Source organism: Sorex fumeus, unplaced genomic scaffold (genome assembly GCF_029834395.1).
Source record: "Sorex fumeus unplaced genomic scaffold, SorFum_2.1 ptg000014l, whole genome shotgun sequence".
Taxonomy (NCBI): Eukaryota; Metazoa; Chordata; class Mammalia; order Eulipotyphla; family Soricidae; genus Sorex; species Sorex fumeus.
In genome coordinates this window covers 20,068,376-20,092,123 of record NW_026606071.1, presented here as the reverse complement: position 1 = coordinate 20,092,123, position 23,748 = coordinate 20,068,376, and the positions used below count along the sequence as shown (strand labels likewise).

Genomic DNA, 23,748 nt, shown 5'->3' with positions numbered 1-23,748 from the left:
GCTATTTCCACTCTGGAGAAGTAATCTTGTTCTTGTTTTCTCTCTTGTTCTCTCTCTCTCTCTCTCTCTCTCTCTCTCTCTCTCTCTCTCTCTCTCTCTCACACACACACACACACACACACACACACACTCTCCCACCCTCCTCACTCCCTCCCTTTATTTCCCAAATAAACTTATTCTACTTAAAAAAAAACTTTCCAAAGCAGTGTATCACAGCAGTAGATATATAATGATACTAAGCTATTACTTCATAGTAAGAAATTAAGGGAAAACCCAACCTGCCACCATCCTGGTCATCTTGACCATAATTTGTCTTACCAGTCTCATTGGTTCTCCTACAGATCTATAAACCTTTTCTATTTACAAGCCAAATTTATCTTTGAAAATGAAATCAGTTTCAAAAATCTTTCAAAGGTAATTCTTATTTTCTCAGGAAAAAAATCCAGCTCTTCATCTTCTTTCCATTATCTTCAGACCCCACACTATTTGGTTCTTGCCTGTCTCTTTTCTTTATCTCTTTCCCTAACACACTGAACCCTTTCCACACAGATCTGGTTTCTAATCCTGCAAAATATCAGTATCAAGCTCTTTCATACCTTCTAGCTTTTGTACTCTATGTTCCTCTACCTGAGATATTCTTTTAATTATTCTGGCTTATTTTAATTCTTCAGATTCATCTCATAATAAAAACTTCATTGACCCCCTTAAGGGGCTGGAGCGATAGCACAGCAATAGGGCATTTGCCTTGCGTGCAGCCAGCCCAGCCGAGCCAGGTTCGATTCCTCCACCCCTCTCAGAGAGCCAAGCAAACTACCAAGAGTATTCAATATGCCAAACACAGTAACAAGAAGTCTCACAATGGGCCCGCTCGAGCAAATCGATGAACAACGGGAGGACATTGTTTGTTCTGTTTTCTGACCCCCTTAACTAAAGTGGTCTACCCTGATTATGCTGATGTAGCCCTATGGCATTTATCACATCTCTAATTATCTTTGAATTCATGTGTTTACTACTTGTTTATGATCTCAACAAGCATGTAAGTGCCATTGGAGGTGGGGATTCAAATGCTTTTGTGGCTGTAAGATACCATGATATTCTCTTAAGTACAACATGTAAAAACTAGGGGCTGGAGTAATGGTATAGAGTGTTTGCCTTGCACATGGCTGATCTGCGTTCAATCCCTGATATGCTATATGATCTCCTAAACACCACCAGCAGTGATTGCTGAGTGCAGAGCCAGAAGCAACCCCTGAGCATCACCGGGTGTGACCCAAAAAAGAAAATTAAAACCTAAATTATAGAATATAAACTCTCTTGCATATTTTGCACAACTAAGCAATATTCAAATAACAGGAGACATAGAAAAAACACAATTATACTAAAAAGTCAAAAGGTAGGTATTTTATCTTAGTTCATTTCAGTACTTTTACAAACTAGCCTTTTCTTTTGTTTTGGTTTGGTTTTGGTGTCACACCTAGATATACTAGGACTTACTCTTACGTCTCTGTTCAGGGTTCAGTCCTGGCTGTCCCCAGGAAACCATATGTGGTCTGGAATCCACCTGGGTATACTGCATACAAGGCAAGCAAGCACCTTACTCCTATGCTATCTCTCCAGTGCACAAACATGCCTTCTCCATAAACATATCTTTAAACCACTATTTCCCAAAGTGGATGATACCACCCGGTGTGGGGGAGTGGAGGACAGGAAGGCAATGAAACAGACTCAAGCACAATGGTATCAGTGTGTGCTTTCTATATGTTCAATTAAAGAAGGCAGATTTGAGGGAAGAGGAGGGGAGCTGCTAAGTAATTTTTGTTGTTGTTTTTCTGAAATGGGAGCACTAGTCCAAAGAAGTTTGGGAACCTCTGCTTTAAACTTACTTTAACTGCTACCCTGTGGAAAGGCACTTAGGCTGTTACCTCCCAGGATGGTTAAATGGTCTCCACACCTCCTTCATTAAATGTACTTGGCAACATTTAAATGCATTACAGCATATAATTTGCTTCACATGCAGCCTTCGAGGAGGGGTAGAGGTAGGGAGAGCCACACCCAGTGGTGTTCAAGACTCCCTGCAGTGCCCTGGGGACCATGTGATGCCAGTTTGGGGCTAATCCAACTGAGGCTCCTGTATGCACAGCATGTATTCCAGTTCCTTGAGCCACCTCCTGGGCCGCTGATCCTTTTATAAAAAGCATCAGTATTTTTCACATGTAATTAGAAAAGAGTTGAATGAAAAATTCCCCAAAAGATACTGCAAAACAGAAAATCTGTAAAGAAGGCAGTATAAAACATAGACCTTTATTTAGGTTTATCAACACTTTTCTCTGTAAAAGTTTCTGTAAGACATTGAAACCATAAAATCACTTTATTTTGCAGTGGGGGAAGGTGGAAAGGGTTTTGAACACACCAGCAGCATTCTGAGTTTATTTCTAGCTCTGTGCTCAGAGATCACTCCTGGCAGTGCCTGGTGGACCATATGAGAAGCCAGGAATCACATAAGAGTCGGCTTAAACCCCGTAGTATCTCTCTGGCCCATAGTCAATTTCTCTAATTATTATTACCTGCTAAGTGAGGTTATAAATCAAAAGTTCTTAGGTATAGATTTAGAGAGAGATGGTTCTAAGGAGCTTTGCATGTGGGACTCTGGGTCTTTCATACCCTTCCCCACTGCCAGGAACTGATGTAGTAACTAATTACCTCTAGATAGAAATATTATTTTAGACAAAAATACTTAATCTCTGGTCATCTGTTCCCAAATTCTAAATAAAAAAATGCCTACTTTCAACTCTTTTTGAGTAAAGAAAATCTATGTTAACTCTACATTGCACTTGACTGAATAGTCATTCAAAAAGAGGAATAATACAGTTATTAAACAGCAGTTATAGCATTTTGTTATTTTCAGAGGCCTCTGTATAAGTATTATTTTAATAATATGACATATTTTGGTACATTTTATACAGAAGATCCTTTAAACAAAACTGAAATATTAGCTGCCAAAATTCACTGCTTCTCCAACACAGTTCTCAAGATAATTGCTGAGGACATGACTAGTTGAATCTCACAGGAATCCATCCCCAAACACCTTACTAACTAGATGCCATCTTCTAAACAACAAATTCTATAATTAGTATCCTAAATAAGTAAGATGTGCTGAAAAAGACTTCATGAACCAGTCCACTTCAGTAACAGTATGATAAATTCAGCTTATAGTAATGTCCATACTTCTGGTTGCCTATTAATTTTCTTCTGATATGGTCATTTAATTGTGCTGAGTTCTCTTTTCAAATATAATTTGTTGCTGTAAATAATACCCCCAAAGTTTCCAATATCAAAGATATCACTTTAAAATGTCAAAATTCACACTAAACTACCTAAACACAAATGACAGTGTGCTTCTTTGGCACCTACATCAATGGCAATGAGGCCAAACTATGAGGCCCATTTGGGTAGAGAGAGATAAACAATGTAGTAAAAAATTAAATACATTACTTTTTCCCTCCTGCAAACTCTGTTCTTTCACCCCCAACTCTGTCCCTTCACTACATCCAGTAAAATGTAGTCACCAGAATGGTATTCTAAGATGAACTAATACATTCTAGTTCATGCTATGTATTTTCAAATACAAAAAACTGCAGAGAATAGCTTCTAACTTAGATTTGTTCTTATACACTAACTAAATATACATACTGAGGCCATTTAAGTCCTTGACACAAGTTTCTGCAACTTACAAGATGGTAGTACTTCATCGACCTGGATCCCTAAATGATGAGCAGAGAACTCCTACCAGTCTCTAATGTGAATATAAATTGTGAACAAGAAATAACCACTACTGCCATGAAATAACTTACCCAATCCAATTGATACATGTCTATATATACCACACTTTCACATAATTTCTTTTAGTGACAAATAACTAGAATTTAATCTATTTATGAGGGTAATGTGAAATATAAAACCAGTTAGCTGCTTATATACAAATTACAATGATTCATTGCAAATCTAAGTCTATTTGTTTTGCTCCTAAAAAGGGGCATCATGAATCAATAAAACTGAATTATTTATAAACCAAATAAAGTAGTAACTCCTATAAAAGCTCTAGAAAAGTGAAAAAAATTGTTAAAGACTAATCTGAATTTAGAGATTAGCATTCTTGATAACATTTCATCAAACTAACACATGGTATTGCCAAAAGCAATACTACGTATCTCAGAAAAGTTATCTTTCATGTAAATTTTTTTCTCAGTAAGTTACACTAATAAATTCATCTCTTGATATCACTTGACTCTTTAATCTTGCTTTTGTTGTCACCACAATATGGCCCTTTGTGTAGTAGTAACTAAATATAGTTACCCTTCACATTAGACTGGCCCCTAGAGTTCTAATCACTAGCAACAGATGGAAACATTAAGAACTTTTCCTCAACTAAATATGTCATCATCACTCTCCTGATCTAACTAGTGCTCCCTTCCAAAACTGAAGCTTGGAATCTTCAATGAAAAATTTTATTATTCATCAACATTTGACTAGTACACACAAAACCAAAACCTAAAACATCTGTTGCCATTTTTTAGTAAAATAAAAGACTAAAACTGAAACATAGTTGATTGCAGGCAATTTTTTCTGAATGATGAAAAGGCCAAAGGCAGGCAGACAGATCAAAGGGCCTCTAAAGTATATGCTCCGCATGAAGAAACCTCAAGTTTGTTTTTTTGTTTTGTTTTTGGGGCACACCTGGTAGTCCTCAGGGTTTAATCCCTGGCTGTACACTCAAGGATCACTCCATGTGGGCTCGAGGGATCATATGGGGTTCCAGGAATCTATCTGCAAGGCATATGCCTACCCACCATACTATCTATCCAGCCCCTACTGTTTTGTCTTTTGTTGTTGATGTTCAAACCTCAAGTTTGATACCTACCTCTGTACAGATCACCAAGTATCACTAGGAGCAACCCTTATAGAAAGACTGCATTCATCTGGGGAACATAAAGTAACAAAATAGGAGACTAATACCCAAGAATAGCTGAGATAAATACCAAGAGGTTTACTCCATGGATTGGAGCCCAGCCACACACTCTAGGGGTAAAGGCAGCTCAGATAGAAAAGGGAGCACCAAATAAAGGTTATTGGGAAGATCTGCCCAGGATGGGAGATGCATACTGAAAGTAGACTATAGACCAAACATGATTGCCGCTCAATTCCTCTTATGCAAACCACAGCACCCAAAAGGAGAGAGAGAACAAAAGGAAGTGCCCTGCCACAGAGACAGGGTGGGATGGGGATTGGGGGGTGGAAGGGATACTGGAATTAGTGGTGGTGAAGAATGGGCACTGGTGGAAGGATGGGTACTCGATCACTGTATAACTGAAACCCAAGCACAAAATTTTCTAAGTCTACAACTGTACCTCATGGTGTTTCACTAATAAAAATTAAAAAAAAAAAAAAAAAAAAAAGAACTGACTGGTCTTAGAGAAGCCCCCAAGCACTGATGAAAACAAAATCCAAAAACAAGTAACAACAAAAAGAAATAGTTTTAGAACCTGGAGAGATGATATGGTGGGTAGTGTGCTTGCCTTGCATGTGGTCAACCCGAGCTCAACCTCGCACCACCCTATAACCTATTCAAAAAACATTTGATTTTCTTAATTTTTATTTCTTGGTAAAACTAAAATCATTAACAAAAGGTAAGTAGATAAAGTCATAAGTACATCATAAATGACTAGAACTTTTACTGAATGATATGGGGAGGCATATCATTCTATTTTTTGTTTTGGCTTTTTGGGTCACACCTGGCAATGCTCGGAGGTTGCTACTCCTGGCTCTGCACTACGGAATTACTCCTGGCAGTACAGAGGGGACCAAATGGGATGCCACGGAACAAACCCAGGTCAGCTTCATGCAAGGCAAACAACCTACCCACTGTACTATTGCTCTGGCCCTCTATTTTTTTATTCTATTTTATGGAGAATTCTATTTTATTTTTTATTTATGGGTCACATACCCCATAGTGCTTAGGGGACCATGATGGTGCCTCTAGTCATGAATACTAACCTTTTTGTTTGTTTTTGGCCAACACTCAGCAGCATTCAGGGCTTACTCCTGGTTCTGTACTCAGGGATCACTGCTGGTAGGACTCAAGGGATCATATATGGCTCTGGTATTAAACTGGGTTGGCCATGGGCAAGGCAAGAACCATAACCACTTAACTATCACTCTGGCCTTACAGTAGATATTTAGGCTATGTCCCCAGCCCAAACTAGAGAATTTTAAGCAGAAAAGTGACAAGGTCCTGCATTTGAAAAGGCTACTATATTGAAAGTGACTGGGCAGTGATGTAGCTCAATGGTAGAACACATTTTGCCTGTATGAAGTCCTGGGTTCAATTCCCAGGGCAAGAAATAAAACAAAAAGAAACTGTAATAAAATATGGCATGGTACTGAGATCAAGAATCTATTGCTAAATGATGATGCCCTGGTTTTGATCTCCAGTACATTCATGCATAAATACAAACATACATACATACAAAAGAAAGACATACAGCAAAGGTATTAACAGGAAAAAACGGTTACTGAAAAATTAAATATGGGCCAAAGATAGCTAAAAAGGCCAAAGATAGCTAAAAAGGCTGAGTGCATGCTTTGCAGATGGGAGGCCCTGGTTCAATCCCTAGTACTGTAAGGTTCCCCAAAAGAACTGAGCTAGAAGTAGCCACAAGCACTACCAGGTGTAACCAAAAAACAAAACCAACAAACAGGAAGACAGTAATCTTTTGATTAATGTGGTAGCAGTAAGAAATGGCAGGCACTAAACAGATTCTAATGTAATTTTTTCTTTTTCTTTTTTTTTTTTAATGTTTGGGCCTCACCCAGCAGTGTTGGTTACTCAGGGTCTACTCTCAGCTCAGTGCTATAGGGCTGCTCCTAGCAGTGTTCAGAGGATGATGTCATGCTGGGAATTGATCCTGGGTCTCTAATATGCAATATACTCCAGTCCATCAAAATATCTCTACAGCCCAGGGCTGGAGTGACAGTACAGCAGATAGGGCATACAGCAGATAGTACAGCGGGTAGGGTGCCTTGCATGCGGCTGACCCATGTTCAATTTCCAGCATCCCATATGGTCCCCTGAGCACCGCCAGGAGAAATTCCTGAGTGCAAAGCCAGTAGTAAACCCTATGCATTGCCACCCAAAAGAAAAAATAAATCTCTACAGCCAACTAAGATGTATTTTGAAGGTAGAAACAAGAGTTTTAGCTATCACATTGGATGTGTGAATAAAAAAAAATAAAGAAATGGAAAATGAAAAGATAGCTTCAATTTTTTGACCTGATAACTGGAAGGTCAGAATTTCCATTTGCAGCACTAAGAAAGACTACAGAAGAGTCCTGCAGAAGAATCACAGTTCAATTTTGGACATGTTAACTTTGGTGTGTCTATCTGATGTACAAATGCAGATGCTGACTATATAGGCACCTATATGAAACTAAATTTCAAGAAAAGGGATTTAGGATAGGAATAAATTAAAACTTGTGAGCCTCTTGATATTTTTAAAGATTTATGTCTGAATGAGATCACTAAGGAATTGAAAATAGATTGAAAAGGTCCAAAGACTGAGTACTGAGAACACATACATACCATTTAGTGAGAGAAATAAAGAGGAATTATCAAAGGAAATATAAAGGTAGAAGGAAAACCAAGGGAAAGTATTTTAAAAGTCAAATGAAGTAGAGGGGGAAATGGGGAAAAGTCTCAAAGAAGAAAATGATCAAATTGGATTATATTGCTGATAAGTCTCAATGAGCAACCTGACAACCAGAGAGACAGAACAAAAGGGAAGGTACTTGCTTTGCATGCAGCAGACCTGGATTTGCTCCTTGTATGGTCCCCTAAGCACCAGGCGTGATTCCCAAGTATAGCATCAGGAGTAAGACCTAAGCACCATGAAGTGTGCCCCAAAACCAAACCCCCCTCCAAAAAAAAAGGTGATTATCCAGAAATAAACTGAAACTTAAGAAGTGTTTGCTCCAAAAGGAGAGAGAGAACAAAAGGGAATGCCCTGCCACAGAGGCAGGGTCGGACGGGGGATTGGGGGGTGGGAGGAATACTGGGATCCGTGGTGGTGGGAAATGGACACTGGTGGAGGGATGGGTATTTGATCATTGTATAATTGAAACCTAAGCACAAAAAGTTATGTCTACAACTGTACCTCATGGTGTCTCACAAATAAAAATAAAATAAAATAATAAATAAATAAAAACTTCAAAAAAAGTGTTTGCTCAAAAATGTATGGACAGGAAGATAGTTTATAGGCCTAGAGTACATGCTTCACATTCAGGAGGCCTGAGTTTGGTCTGCTACACAGCACAGTCCTCCACAGGTGCTTGGAAACTGCAACTTTAAGCAAAATGATTTAAACAAACCAATTTACCACAGGCTTTATAAACAATTGTTTAATTCCTACAACATATATCTGGTTTAAAAAAAATCACTAACCTTTTAAAACCCAAATATTTCTAATATCATTCAATATTATATACTAATTTTTAATATTAATATTAGATGTTATATGAATGTTTTCCCTCACTTTTATTCTACTTCATGTACCTGGGTGAGCAGAGCCTATTTCAAATACACTAGGGCATAGGCAGGAACTAATTCTGAATAGGATTCCCTTTCATCAAAAGGGCCATTAACTCACTGACTCACTTACTCACTCACTCAGACTAGGACAATGCAAAGCACTTCACAAACATGCGTATCTTTACAATGTGGAAGAAAGCCAGAGTACCATGGAAAGCCATGAAAAAAAATATGGAAACACCACACAGTGATGTCGATTTTCTTTCTCAATGCAAATAAGAAACTACATTATCTGAGGGCATGCTGTAATCAACATGGTACCATTTATTAAGAGAAGAAAACTGAAAAAAACACCACACAGAAAAAACCTAAGTACTTTAACATAAACATTCAATGGAATACTACACAGCTCTGTTTATGACATACTCCATGCTTGAAAGTTTAAAATATAGAGGCTGGAGTGATAGCACAGCGGGTAGGGCATTTGCCTTGCACACAGCCAACCTGGGTTCGATTCTTCCGTCCTTCTTGGAGAGCCTGGCAAGCTACCGAGAGTATCCCGCCTGCACAACAAAGCCTGGCAAGCTCTGCGTGGCATATTCAATATGCCAAAATCAGTAACAAGAAGTCTCACAATGTAGTCATTACTGGTGCCCACTCAAGAAAATCGATGAACAACAGGACGACGGGGCTACAGTGCTATAGTGCTACCCACACAAAAACATATAATATAGGAGCCAGAGCAATAGTAAATGGGTATGGTGCTTGCCTTGCATAAGGCCAACCTGGGTTTGATCTCTGCACCCTGTGTGGTTCCCCAAGTCCACCAAGAGTGAACCCTTATGCAGAGTCAGGGGTAAACCCTGGGGACAGCCAGGTGTGACCCAAGAAACAAAACTAAGCAAAACAAAAAATACATAATATATACTTTTTAAAAATAGTAGTAGAGACTGGGGAGATTCCTCAGAGAAATCAAACACATGTCTTTCATGTTTGTGGGCCCAAGTCTGATACACTAAGCAACAACAGATATGGCTCCAGTGGCCCCCAGCATTGCCAAGCATCAGCAACCTACCACCAAGCCTGGTACCACCTGGGCAAATATTGCCACAAGTAGTACACAAGGTCCCAAGCTCTGCTGGAGAACCCACCTCCCAAAAATATGTAAATAAACCAAAACAAAATACAGTATTGGAATTAAGAGATAATTATTTTTCTCTTTACTTTTTCAATAAAAACAAACTTAAAAACCAAAACTCTCTCCTGAAAGATTGGCCTGTTGTGTTGAAAACATTATATTTTTGGGTTTTTTGTTGCTGTTGTTGTTTTTCTTTTTGGGTCATACCTGGCAATGCACAAGGGTTACTCCTGGATTTGCACTCAAGATTTACTCCTGGTCATGATCAGGGGACCATATGGGGTGCTGGGAATCAAACTCAGGTCGGCCACATGCAAGGCAAATGCCCTACCAGCTGTGCTATTGTGTGCTACCCTATGTTTTTGTTCTTAAACTATTCTTGTGCTGGAGTGATAGCACAGCGGGCAAGGCATTTAATTTGCACACGGCCGACCTGGGTTTGATTCCTCCATCTCGGAGAGCCCGGCAAGCCTACTAAGAGTATCACACCCCCACGGCAAAGCCTGGCAAGCTCCCCAGGATGTATTCAATATGCCAAAAACAGTAACAACAAGTCTCACAATGGAGACAATACTGATGCCCGCTCGAGGAAATCGATGAACAACGGGACAACAGTGCTACAGTGCAAACTATTATTATCTATAAAAAGCAAAGACTACAGGGATGGAGAGAAGATTCAAAGAACTGAAGTGCATGCTTCGTACAAAGGAGTTCTAAACTACCACCAAATGGTCCCCCAGCAGTGCACAAAGAGTAGGTACTGAGTACCACTGGGCATGAACCCAAAAGTTTTAAAAAATAAAAAATCAATAATCAATTTAAAGAGTCAGGAATGTCATTCCATGGAAGAGAACCTACATAGCATGTGTGAGAACCTACATTGCATAACCACATCAAAAAGCAATTTTTTTAAGTCAACAATGGAGAGTATCTCGCCCGCACGGCAGAGCCTGGCAAGCTACCTGTGACGTATTCAATATGCCAAACACAGTAACAACAAGTCTCATGATGGAGATGTTACTGGGCCTGCTCGAGCAAATTGATGAACAACGGGAGGACCGTGACCGTGACCGTGACCAACAATGGAGATAGGTAATATGGAGATTAAGATTCACTTTGCTTATGGCTGACACTGTTCAATCCCAGACATGACATATGGTCCTCTGAGTACTGTCAGGAGTAACTACTGAGCACAGAGCAAGAAGTATCCCCCAAACTAGTAAATGAATGAATGAATGAATGAATGAATAAAAAGTCAATTATCTCTTCCATTTTAATGAAACAAAAGAACTGGAGGATCTGAGAGAGAGCACAAAAGGCTAGAATATTAGTGGTATGAGGAATCTCCAGGTTCAATTCCTGACACTGCATGGAGTCCTGTGGAGGCCTTAGTAGTCCCCAGAACTGCTGAGTCCATGCAGTACCGGTCAAATACCTAAGTTTGCTTGGAAGAGTTCCCTTTTTTTCACCCAAAAAGAACTGGAGGTTTGAATTGTAATATTGTTATCCCTTCACACATGTGATTTGTATAGGTCATATTACTCTAAACCATCCTATTTTTTTATATAAAATGCCTGAGACAAAAGAAAGATGTGTATTTTTTATACTTAGATTACATAGAAAATTTATCATCTTAAAAGATGAATGGGGAGACACAAAGAGATAGTACAGAGGGTGTTGTATATGGCTAACCCAGGTTCTATCCCTGGCACCCCATAAGGTCACCTGAGCACCACTGTGATCCCTGAGTACAAAGCCAAAAGTAAGCCCTGAGCAGCAACAGGTGTGGGTGAGAGTGGGGAAAGAGACAGGAGGTAAAACAAGGGCAGAACCTATTTTATATAACAGGCATAGCTCAGCAGTTGCCTTGCATCAGGAGGCCAGTGAGTCCTCAACTTCAATCCCTGGCACAGCCCCCTTAAGCCCAGTTAGAATCCTAGCAATCCTCCTATTTAGGATCACGCAGCAACAACAAAGTGGTGACACCAGAGAAAGCTGCAAATAAGTGTGCAAGCATTGTGATCAACTGTGTGCAACATCAGGTTATGACAGAAACAAGTGTAGATATAAAGATCTGCAAAGATTTCAGGGTTTCTTATATATACCCCTCAACCTGTTCCCCCTCTCATTAACATTTTGTATACTACAACTGTACATTTTTTATACCTGTTATAACTAAAAAAGGAACATGACCATTAGTATTGTTCTTTTCCTGTTCCAGGGCCCCATCTAGGATACATTTAGTCATCATACCTCCTGGTTTGCTTGTTTTTTGGGTGTGCCAGGGATCAAACACAAGTAAATAAATGCTCTACCACCGAGTTACATCCCCAGCCCATTATCAAGTCTCTTTAGGCTCTTCTGGCTTATGATAGTTCATAGTTTCTCAAAGTTTCCTTGTCTAAAAACCTAAGCAGCTTTCTGGGGATTTGGGTTAGGCCACAGTCAGCAGTGCTTGCTGCTCAGGGAATCATGTAAGTGTCAAGACCAAATTGGGGTCATCCTCCTACCAAGGAAGCACCATAAACCCTGTACTAGCTCTCAGATCCCTAATCTAGGCAGTTTTGATAAATATTAATAAAGAATTTTGTACACTTTTGTAAATTGGCCCTCCATTTTAAGATTCTATGTTTTTATCCTGTTTGTGTAGGGTTATGGGTTTGGGGGAAGAAAATCACAGATATAAAGTGCCACTGTCTCACATCATCTCAATAATACTAGCAATGGCCAGAGAAATAGTGGGTAAGAACACCTTAGATGGAGCCAGGTCTTCAGTACAGCTGGGTGTAACTACCGCCAAAATAAATAACAACAATAACAGCATCAAAACTAATCATTAGTGATGTTACTCTTGTTTAACTGAGCTAGAATGTGCCCAAATTTCTCAACTGTAAAGGAATTAAATCTTTACTGGAACCTAATGAATAAGTCCCAAAGAGATCCATTCATCTAGTTTATAGAACAAGAAATACGCATTTTATTAAAAAAAAAATCAGTCTCAAACAAAGGATGATCTCACTTATTTGTGGTATACAGAGTAACTGGATGATGAAATGTATTGTAGTAAAGAAGTAATGCCTAGATTACCCAGACCCCAGAGTTTAGAGAAAAAAAAAGAGGAGAGAAATAAAGCGGCGGGAGGAAGAAGATGAGAAAGTAATGGGCAAACAGAGGTCAGGGCTTCAGTTATATGGTGATACAGGAGAATGGTATAGCTGTATGCCCAAATCACAGACTCAGTAACACTGAAAACATGAGATATAAGCTGCAGCCAGTGAAACTTTATAATGTGCCTGTAGAGGTGACAGGCAGGGGTTAGGGGGAGTGGGAGTAGGGACAGAATGTGGGAACACTGGTGGAGGAAAGGTGAAACTAGTGGTGGGATCAGTGTTGAAATTTTAAATGACTACAACTGAACTATCAATAACTCTATAAATCACGATTCTTTAGTTACATAAAAATTATTTTTAAAAATTTTATATCCACATAATCGTACTGTAGTGCCCACATTTTGAAAAGCATTAAAATAAAGACTGCTGGGGTCGGAGCGATAGTACAGCAGTTAGGGCTCTTGATTTGCATGCAACCCACATGGCTTAATCCCCATCACCCCTGTGTGGTTCTCCAAATCCACCAGGAATGTTTCCTGAGCACAGAACCAGGAGTAAACCCTGAGCACCATCAGATGTGACCCAAAAAGCAAAAAAGTAATTACTGAGTTTCCAGTTCCCTAATAATATTCACTGATTGCTCAAGAACAATAAAAAGGTGAATCTTTCTTTAGGGGATGTATGTATTCCTCAAAAAATACATGTAAAGTTGAAATCCACTCAAGAAAATCACTTCAAATGAAGGAAGAGTCAGCTGACACTGATGTCATTTCAAGTCATGGACATCTGAAGCTAAAGAAGATGATTATGACCTGTTGCAGAACCCTAAGTTACTCCAGAGATTCCTAGAACAGTAGTTTTCAACCTTTTTTTTTCTTTTTTTTTCTTTTTGGGTTGCACCCAGCAATGCTCAGGGGTTACTGCTGGCTCTGCACTCAGGAATTACTCCTAGTGGTGCTTGGGGAACCATATGGGATGCCGGGGATTGAACCTGGGTTGGCCGTGTTGCAAGGCAAACGCCCTACCTACTGTACTATCACTCCATCCCCCTTTCAACCATTTTATACCTACATAAATACCTATTTTCAGTTCAGTGAAATAGGAGAAACAATGGAAAAATATGACACTGACACAGACTCATCAAATCAGACAGCACTGCCCTACTCTATTCATTCCATTACACACTCCCTGAATATAGTATTAAAAGGAAATATTTTAATTAGGGATGTGGCTCAGTGGTAAAGCATGGTCAAAAAAAAAATCCCTGGCAAGGTCAAAAAAGAAAGAAAGCAGAAAATTCAAAGAGGAGAGGCAGGAAAATCTCTGCAGATCTGCATCCCACTGGTTGAAAACCACTGTCCTCGAGAACCCTCCAGGTGTGGCTCCCCACAACTATGCCGTAGGAAATGCCATGTTTGCAGAACTCACAGACTACCAAGGATGACAAGAACAAGAAGGGAAAGAAATGTGACTGAAAGCAAAGAACAGTCAAGCTTACCTCGGGGGGTACATAGGGTTGGATGGGATATAGGGTTAGACATATTATCTATAACAATTATTGTCACTGTCACTGTCCTCCCATTGTTCATCGATTTACTCATCAATTTACTCGAGCGGTTCCAGTAACATCTCCATTTTGAGACTTGTTGTTACTGTGTTTGGCATATCAAATACGTCATGGGTAGCTTGCCAGGCTTTGCCTTGCAGGTGAGATACTCTCTGTAGCTTGCCGAGCTCTCCGAGAGGGGCAGAGGAATTGAACCCGGGTCGGTCAGGTCGGCCGCGCACAAGGCAAATGCCCTACTACTGTGCTATGGCCTAAATAATACTTAGAAATTTTTTTTAAAAATATTTTTTACAGGGGCTGATAGTACAGCGGGTAGGGCGTTTGCCTTGCATGTGGCCGACCTGGGTTCGATTCACAGCATCCCATATGGTCCCCTGAGCACCACCAGGAGTGATTCCTGAGTGCAGAGCCAGGAGTAACCCCTGTGCATCGCCGGGTGTGACCCAAAAAGCAAAAATATACATATATATATATTTTTTACAGAATCAGATACTTAAAGATTAAGTGCCAATCAATCCATCTATAAGCCAAGCAAGCATGTCACATTTTTTATAAATTATAATTTATTTGCATACCAACTGTTCTTAGAATTAAGGAATTCAAAACCTAGATTCCTTAGAGGATGAGGAGATAATACAGTGGGTAGAGTGATTGCCTTACACACGGCTGACCCGGGTTCAATCCCAAACATGGCATATGGTACCCCACCCACACCAGAAGTGATCTAGTGCCTGAGCACCACCAGCTGTGAACAACCACCCCCCAAAAAAAAAAACTAGATTTCTTAGAATTAAGAAATTCAGGGTATGGAGAGATAGTATAGTAGGTAAGGTGCTTGCTTTGCACATTGTTGACTCAGGTTTGACCCCAGCATCCTATATAGTCCCCTGAGTACCACCAGGAATGATCCCTGAGCACAGACACAAGAATAAGCTCTGAACACAGCCAGGTGTGACCAAAAAAAAAAAAAAGAATAAGAAGGAATCAAAAGAAACTTAAGATTTATCCATGATCCATAGAGGGCTGTGATAGGGCTGGAGATGTGGTTCAGTATTCAAGTGTGTGCCCTTCAAGCAGGAGACCTTGGTTTGAACAAAAACAGAAAAAATCAAAAGAGGGATGTAATTTAAAATACCAGTTATTTTAGAGTTTTTTTCCTATTCACTGCACTTATTTGTATTTATCTAGTCACATCAATGCATCTATCACACAGCCCTCTCTAGTCACGTGGTGCTTAGTAAAACTGCACTAACCAATCCAACTTTAATATTCAGAGCCTGAACTTGCATAACTAGTGTTATATCAAAATCCTGTCAGATATCCTTGCTTCTTTTCATTTGCTGATCCAGTGAAGGTACTACTCTCTCTCATGTTCAATTACAGTGAGAAGTTATCTATGTCATATGTAAAGATGCAGGTTATACTTGTGCCTCCACAATTTACTTCACGCTAGGTTAATTTCTCAACTGAGACCAGAAAAATAATTCAAGGGCCTAAGTGCATGCTTTGCATGTAGGAGGTTAGGGTTAGGTACTAACACAACATGGTCCCCCAGCCCTACTCCAGTGCCACACAGGCAAAGAGCTAGGTATGGTCCAAAAACTAAAAATAAGTAAGAAATAAACATATTCTCTATTTTTCAATTGCATTCTGTTAATGGAAATAATTATACCTAACTATAGATCTATTATGAGGAGCAAATGAAAAAAATAATGTGAGATAAAATAGCTGCTAGTACATTAAAAAAAATCTAGATTATGACATTCAGCGTCATAAATTTTTGCACCTAGTGCTAGGTAAAGCTAAAGAGAAAGAGACTAAAGGTATTCATAAGCATCATTCTTTCGATCATTCTTTCATCCCTTTTAAGAGACATTATTTCAATGCTTTATTTACCAAATAAAAATTAAGATTACTTTTCCAAGCAATGTTTTTCTCTTCATCAGTTCTGTTCACATAATGATATACCTATTACTATAACACAATTAAAATCAATATCCTAAGAAGGTGAAGAATCACAAAGACACTGAAAAGTCTATGCTTTGGAATTTGTTGGCTCAAAGAATGACTTGCTTAAGCTTAAGTAAGGCCTTTTAGTCTTCACATTTTAAGGAACCACATGGCTTACAGCTAGAGAATTTAAATAGCTAACACAAAATAAAGAAATTTAGAGAAAAATCATTCATTTTCACCATAAAAGGATTTATGATGACTAATACTAAAATAACCAGTTTCAAAATACATGCAGTTCAGAAGTTCAAAATTTTAACACAACCATGTAGATTTATCATAAAAACAACAGACATAAATCAGCAATCTTAAAAGCACAAAAGGAAACTGCGAATCATTCAGTTTTTTTCTCAGTGCAGACTTTTAAAATGGAAATGAGCAAGAAACCTTTGTGACTAACACAGCAATGAGAAATTTACTGAATGTGAAAATTATGCACTTATAAAAATAAAAACGCAACTGGAAAGCTGTCATGTTGTCCTTTATTGATTTTTAAATGCATAATCTATTTAGCCATCCTAAACCAAATTTAAGAATTAAAAGTAGTAATCGCTCTAAAAAAAATTCTGAAAGCAAATCACTCTCTCGCTCTATCGCTCTTTTCTCTCTTTCGCTCTCTCTCTCTCACACACATACACACACACACACACAACTGCTTACAAAGTACTTGCAAATAAAACAGGTTATTTCAAGGCTATATGGCAGCTAAAGTGAAAATACCTAGTAAAAGAGACAGCTACCATTTCTCTACAAGCCTGAGTAAAATATCCAAGAACTTCAAGAACTCAAATCTGAAAGGCTAATGTCAGGTCAAAGTTGTCTCAATGACAGGAAAGCCAAGAGACGCCAGGTGACTAGATGTAAAGTTATCGAAAATCTTCATACATCCAACCGAACCCCAACGGCATAGGGAGTCCAGATTCAAAGGATGGAAACATAATTACTAAAAATACTTTGGTGGGGGAGGGGGAAACCGAGATTAACATGATACAATGTACTGAGAATCTCACGATTCCGGCTCAATCTGTATTTAAGTCATTCGCCAACACTTTTGAAGGATGTCAGTAACATGGATTCCCAAAAGACTGGTTTAAATCTGAAAACGAGTCAAGTGCGCGTTCTACTTGAACGCTTAGGTTCTTTATGCTGCAAGCCAACCCCGCTTCTTCATATTAAAGATCCACTGCCTCTCTTCCCAAAGATCTCATAATAGACACTCTCTGCTGGTGATTAAAATATTATTTTTAATCTCTGCATTACCTCACAGCTAAAAATGTCAAGATACCACACCCAACATGTCTTTTGCGCCCCCACCCCCCACCCCGCCCCGTGGAGGGGGTTGGGGGACGGGGAACAGGGGAGTGAAGACGTGAAACGAGACAGAAACAGGAAAGGTGCTTTCCCCTGCAGGATCTCAGGTCCAGGCGCGCAAGTCCCCGCCGTCCCGGGGCCCCTGGCCAGTGGTCTGGCAGGGGGCTCGGACAGACAGGCAGGCCGCGGCCTCTGCGGGGCTCCCTCCCTCGCCACCCGCAGGGGCAGTGGCCCAGTCGCGCCGCCGAGTACTCACCGGCCGCAGCGCCGAGCAGCAGGACGGCGCACACGAGCGGGGGCACCCCCCGGGGCCGCGGGCGCGACGGAGTCATCCCCGCGCCGAGCCGAGCAGCAGCGAAGCCGAGAACCGAACGCCGGGAAGTAAACACCGGGCGGAGAAGGGCAGCCGGCGGGCTCGTCCGCTCGGGCCCGATTACAGTGCAGTTTGAAAGGACAAATGGCAGATGCGGGGACCTGGCTGCAGAGCTTTCATGCCGCTACCCAAATTCCCTTCACTTCTCGCCCTCGCGGCCGGGCGGGTTCCTTCGCCTAGAACGGGGTGCCTCGGCCCCCCCAGTTGAAGGCATGTCCGTGGGAAGCAGCCGGAAGACCTTGCGGAAAGCCCCACAGTTATTTCCCTCGTAGTTTCACGATATCAAAAAAATAGCCAGGTCTGGGAGAAAACATAGCCGGGATGCCGAGGACTGGAGAGCGGGGATCCGAGGGGCGCGCGAGGATCAGAACAAGTTCCCGACTGCCAGGAGGGGCGAAGCCGGGCGGGAGGCGGCGGCGGCGGCGGCGGCGGCGCCCGGCGGCCCGAGTGGCATCGCCGGGCGCTCGGGGCGGGCAGGATTCCTTTTTCTTTTTTTTTTTTTTTTAAAGTTTCACTTCGGTGCTTCTTTCACTCCGATCGCAAGCACGAATCCTCCTCCTCGACTGGATCGCAAAAGGTGCCTGCCCCCATGGGCGACTGCACCGCCTTCACGCCTTCGCCGAACAATCCTGCGTGGGGTCGGCGGCGCCGGGCCCGAGGGCTGAGGTGCGGTGGGGAGCGGGGGGAGGGGAGGGTCCGCAGGCCGGGCCCCGAGCTCCCCGAGACTGCGGGCGCAGGGGAGGTGCCGGGAGGTTGCCCCTTCCAGCCCTCCCGGGTGCGCTCCTTTCTCTCGCGCTCCCTTTTCTTTTTTTTTTTTTTCCTCCCCTATCGCTGCCGCTCGATCTGGCCGGAGGTAAATTCCACCGTGAAAGTCTCGTATGCTCCAGGCAATGGCTCCAGGGAACGAATCACAACCCCCTCCACCAAGTAAGAAGCAGCCGCCGCCACCACCGCCACCGCCGCCGCCGCCGCCGCCGCCACCGCCGCCTCGTTCTCCCGCAGCTCGGGTCTCCGGGAGGAGCTCGGGCGTCGCGAGCCGAGGGCGGGGGGCGGCGGGAGGGCGGATGTAGGTGGCTGGGAGGGGGGTGTGGGCGGCGAGGCGGCGAGACCCTCTGCGCCCCTCCGGGAAGCACTTCCCGTGGCTCCGAACAGACCAGACACAAAGGGGGGAGTCGCCGCAGCTGCCAGTCTGCGGCGCTCCCGGTCACCGGAGTCGCCCCGCCTCCGCCGCCGCCTCCGCCTCCTCCTCAGTCTCCGGCTCTTCCCGGCCCCGTCTGTCTCGGGCCTGTGGTGCAGCGCGGGCGGCGGCGACAGCGGCGGCGGCGGCGGCGGCGGCGCGACCCAGCCCGCACTACGCCTGCGCGCTCGCGGCCCCGCCCGGCCCCGCCCCTCCCGCGCCGGCGGCGGCTGTGGGGGGGACGCGGCGGCGGCCCTCGCGGCGCGTCTCCTCCGAGTCGCGAGGTGCTGGGTGGAGCCGGCCACCCGCGACTGTCGGCGAGGGCCCTCCTGTGTCTGTCTCTGTCTCTCTCACACACACACACACACACACACACACGCACACACACACCCCTTCCCGTGCAGTCTCGGCTTGTGTTCGTGCGCTTAGACTCGAGAGAGGATAACAGCGTCTTTTGTCCGGCCTTGGGCCACCTCCTCGGAGTTTCCTGAGCGAGGCGTCGCCGTGCCCTCTCGGACCCTTGAAGGAAAACCTCGAGGCACAGGACGGTTCCCCGTGGTTCCGAGGGGCCCGGGCCTGCCTCTTCCTTTCCGTCAGTCACCTCTAGAACCCAGACGGACCCGCCTTTCCCAGAACCGGAAACCTCGGCCTCCTGGGGCTTCCCACCCGCACTCAAACAAAAGCCGGGAATGGCACCGACCCCCCGCCCCGGTGACTAGATCGTGTTCGGCTCTTATCGGCTTCGATCTTTCCTCCGGCACCCAGGCCTGACGCCTTGCTTGGCTGGCCGGAACGCTGGAGCTTTGGAGAAGGAAACGGAGCCCGAAAGCAAACAACAGTCTGTCCTCCCCCCTCGGCCGCCGTGTGTGGCCGGCTCTGCCCGCGGTTCCACTTGGAGGGTGGGTCCTGATCCACAAAGTCTGGGGGTCTTCCTCGGGTCTTGGGGAAGGAGATCGAGGCGCTGGGCGACTGTCTAGGGGGCCGAGAGACTTCACCCCCTCCTCCAGAAAACTCGACGACCCGCCTAAGCAGCTGCAAAGGACTGTCCGTCGGGTTGGGTTAATTACAAAAGAAAACAAAAAACAAAACAAAACAAAAAACCCTTAGCTACCGCGGTGGAGGAAGGCGGTCCTCCACGCAGCCTTTCTAACACTACACAGTCCTGGTCTGGGGAAAACAGGGAGAGAGGGTGGCGTGTGTGACACCACGATCGGAAGTCGGGGTTCGCGGCGCGGCGGCGACGTGGAAAATGTGCGTGGGCGGGAGATGCGCGCGGTGAAGTCTAGCCTCCCCCTTCTGCGGAGCGGGAGGCCGAGTCTGCAGGCTGGTTTGGCAGGTCTGGCGCCGAGACTAAAGGCAGTTTCAGAGATAGGTTCGGAGATACACTCCTGAAGTCATTCGCTGCTTACTCAAGTCCCCCTTTATCTCTTTAAGTAAACGATGGGAATAATCCTCACATTCCTTCAAATGGTTACTGTTATCATACGAAGTATCTTCCATAATTAAAGGTTGTGGTAATTCCAGTCTAGGAGTCTTAACACTCTCTTAATGGAAATATTTTTTTATACTGCTTACCCTCAGGCAGAATTTTTTCTATATAGTAAAATTCCTTTATTTAAAAAAAAAGGTCATAGCTTTATTAGTATACAGTATTTTGTTTTGCCCCAAAGGCCTAAAATAAGAAACCGGTATTGTTTTGCTGTTTGACTATCAAAAAAAGAAATCTAGCACTGAATTTTTAGTCTCAGGATTTTAGTATGTTAGAGTTGCAGAAAGTGTATTGGTTGACAGTAGGATCGGTTGTTACTGTTTTTACTAAAATTTAATAAATGTCAGTAAAATTTTTCCTAAGAAATAAATATCATAACTCATATAGAAAAGAAGATCCTAATAAATGCAAATGAAAGATATGCCACTAACTTGAAATAATTAGTAGACAACAGGACAGACAATCCTTTTCTGTTGCTCCTTGTAATATCTCAGTGAGGACTTGGCAGTTCCCGAGACAATGAGATAGAACATCAGAGAAGAGCTAGAATCTAGCACTTGGGCCTCTAAAACAATTGGTTATTTGTCCTCTAAGATAGAACAACACAAGTCAACTTCATGTGAAAACAAAGGATTGACTAGGCAGGCAAATCTCAGTATCTGAAATACTCAGGTTAGGATAGGTTGTAACAAAAATCTCAGGAACTTATTAAACAAAGGTTTATTTCTCACATGATACAAAGAGAGATGTTACATGTTTGATACAAGGCATCCAAGAGCCTTTCACCAATGGGATTCTTGTAGCAACAGAGCACAGGGGAGATTCTGGTGGAGAACTCTCAAAAGAAATCAAGAACTGCCTTGAGCTGCAACACAGTTGCAACTGAGGCTCCAATCAGTTCTGTTGGGAGCCGGCTTTCCTCCAGCACTGTCCTAAATTTAAGCAGAAACGAAACCTTTATACCAATCATTGGGTACTAGAGAAGAAAGAGGGCTCAGACCCTCGACTTGGAAGCCCATCTCAAGCGCTGGAGGAAAGGGTATCTAGGATGGAGAAAAAAGCACTAAGTAAATGATGGTTGGAGGGGTCTCTTGGGATAGTAGATGGGTGCTGAAAATAGACTATGGACCAAACATGATGGCTACTTGATACCATAACACCCAAAAGAACAGAGAGAGTAAGAGGGAATGTGACTGCCACAGAGACGGGGGTGGTAAAGGTTGGGGATGAGGGGAGGGGTACTGGGAACATTGGTGATGGAGAATGGGCACTGGTGGAGGGATGGGTACTTGAACATTGTTTGACTGGAACGCAATCACGAAAGTTTGTAAGTCTGTAACTACATCTCATGGTGATTCATTAAAATAAAATAAATAATAAAAAAAGAAAGAGGGTTCAAAGAGGCGCCCAGTTAAAGCAGTAAAACACCAGTATTCCCAGCATTTAGGAAATAGACAATTTTGATTCTAAAGGATGGATCTGAGTAAGTCTTTGTACTAGGATTTAAATCCAGGGCCTCATACATATGAAGTATGCACTCTGACAATGAGCTACATCCTGGTGATTAATTCTTAATTAATTATGGTTTTATTCTAGCCATTAAAATACTTTCAGGCAGAAGCAATGTGCATCATGTCTACTCATTTTATTGACCAAAGAAGTCACTTGACCAAGCTTATCTTCAAGAGAGCAAAGAAATATAAGCTTACCTTATTGTTAGAAGGGAGAAAACATAAAATATTGTGATCTACCCTGGTGACTTTCATGGTATCCAAAATCAATATAATCTCCAATACCCTAGCACTAGCACTAGCACTATCCTCCCATTGTTCATCGATTTGATTGAGCGGACCCAGTAACGTCTCCATTGTGAGACTTGTTACTGTGTTTGGCATATCAAATATGTGAGTCACGAGTAGCTTGGGTAGCTTGCCAGGCTTTGCCATGCGGGCAAGATACTCTTGGTAGCTTGCCGGGCTCTCCAATACCCTAAATCACCAAAAATAGAAGAGGAGGATCACCTACTAATTTATGGTAAAGATTTGGATGGTTAGAGGCCAGAGCAATAGTACAGCAGGTAAGGCACTTTCCTTGCATGTGAACAACTCGATTCAATTCCCAGCACCCCTATGGTCCCCCAAGCCCATCAAGAATGATCCCTGTATGATCCCAGAATTAAGAGTAAGCCCTGAGCACTACGAGTGTGACCCCCCCCCCAAAAATGAAGACCTGGGGGTTAAGGAATCAGGAAATTAGGGAAGCAATATAGAATTTTGGTGACAAAAAATTAGAGAGAGAGAGAGAGAGAGGAGAGAGATGCCTCCCACAGGGGCAGGTGAGATGGGGGAGAGGGAAACAGATAACATTGGTGTGGGGGGAGCTGGTGAAGGTATTGGTGTTGGAATATTAAATGAAACCCGATCATGAACAACTTTGTAACGTGTATCTCACTCTGATTCAATTTTTTTAAAAATTTTTAAAGAATTTTGATTTCGGACAAATCAAAACATCTACAAAGTTGATTTTAGGTGCTAGGGATAGAACCCAGGGTCTATGTGAAATGTGTACTTTGACAGATTGTATATTTCTTCTTAGGTAGAAAAGACTTAGAAAAGCAAGGCCCTGGGGCTGGAATGATAGCACAGCGGGTAGGGCATTTGCCTTGCACGCAGCCAACATGACCGGCACAGGTTCGATTCCCAGCACCCCATATGGTCCCCTGAGCACCGCCAGGAGCAATTCCTGAGTGCATGAGCCAGGAGTAACCCCTGAGCATCGCCGGGTGTGACCCAAAAAAAGAAAAAAAAAAAAAGCAAGGCCCAAGACTTAGAAGAGGGTTGGGCATGGTGGTGGAAGGGACTAAGCAGATTATTAGAAAATAGATTGGAATAGGATTAAAACATCATCCCCGTTATATGAAATAGGAGTTACCTGGTCTCAGAGATATGAGTTATTTTTAAGAATAAACCTTTTGATCATAAAGTGGTAGTGTT

General features: G+C 42.7%; 1 protein-coding gene across 1 annotated transcript in view; it reads right to left on the bottom strand.

Annotated features, from left to right (window-relative positions):
- The window catches only part of BMPR2 (bone morphogenetic protein receptor type 2), a 180,637-nt gene extending 162,075 nt beyond the window's left edge, over nt 1-18,562 (bottom strand). Inside the window, exon 1 of the mRNA XM_056111883.1 lies at nt 17,973-18,562. Coding sequence (XP_055967858.1) covers nt 17,973-18,048 — 76 coding nt within the window. The 5' untranslated portion in view covers nt 18,049-18,562. The remainder of the gene's footprint in view (nt 1-17,972) is intronic.
- Nucleotides 18,563-23,748: the final 5,186 nt, after the last annotated feature.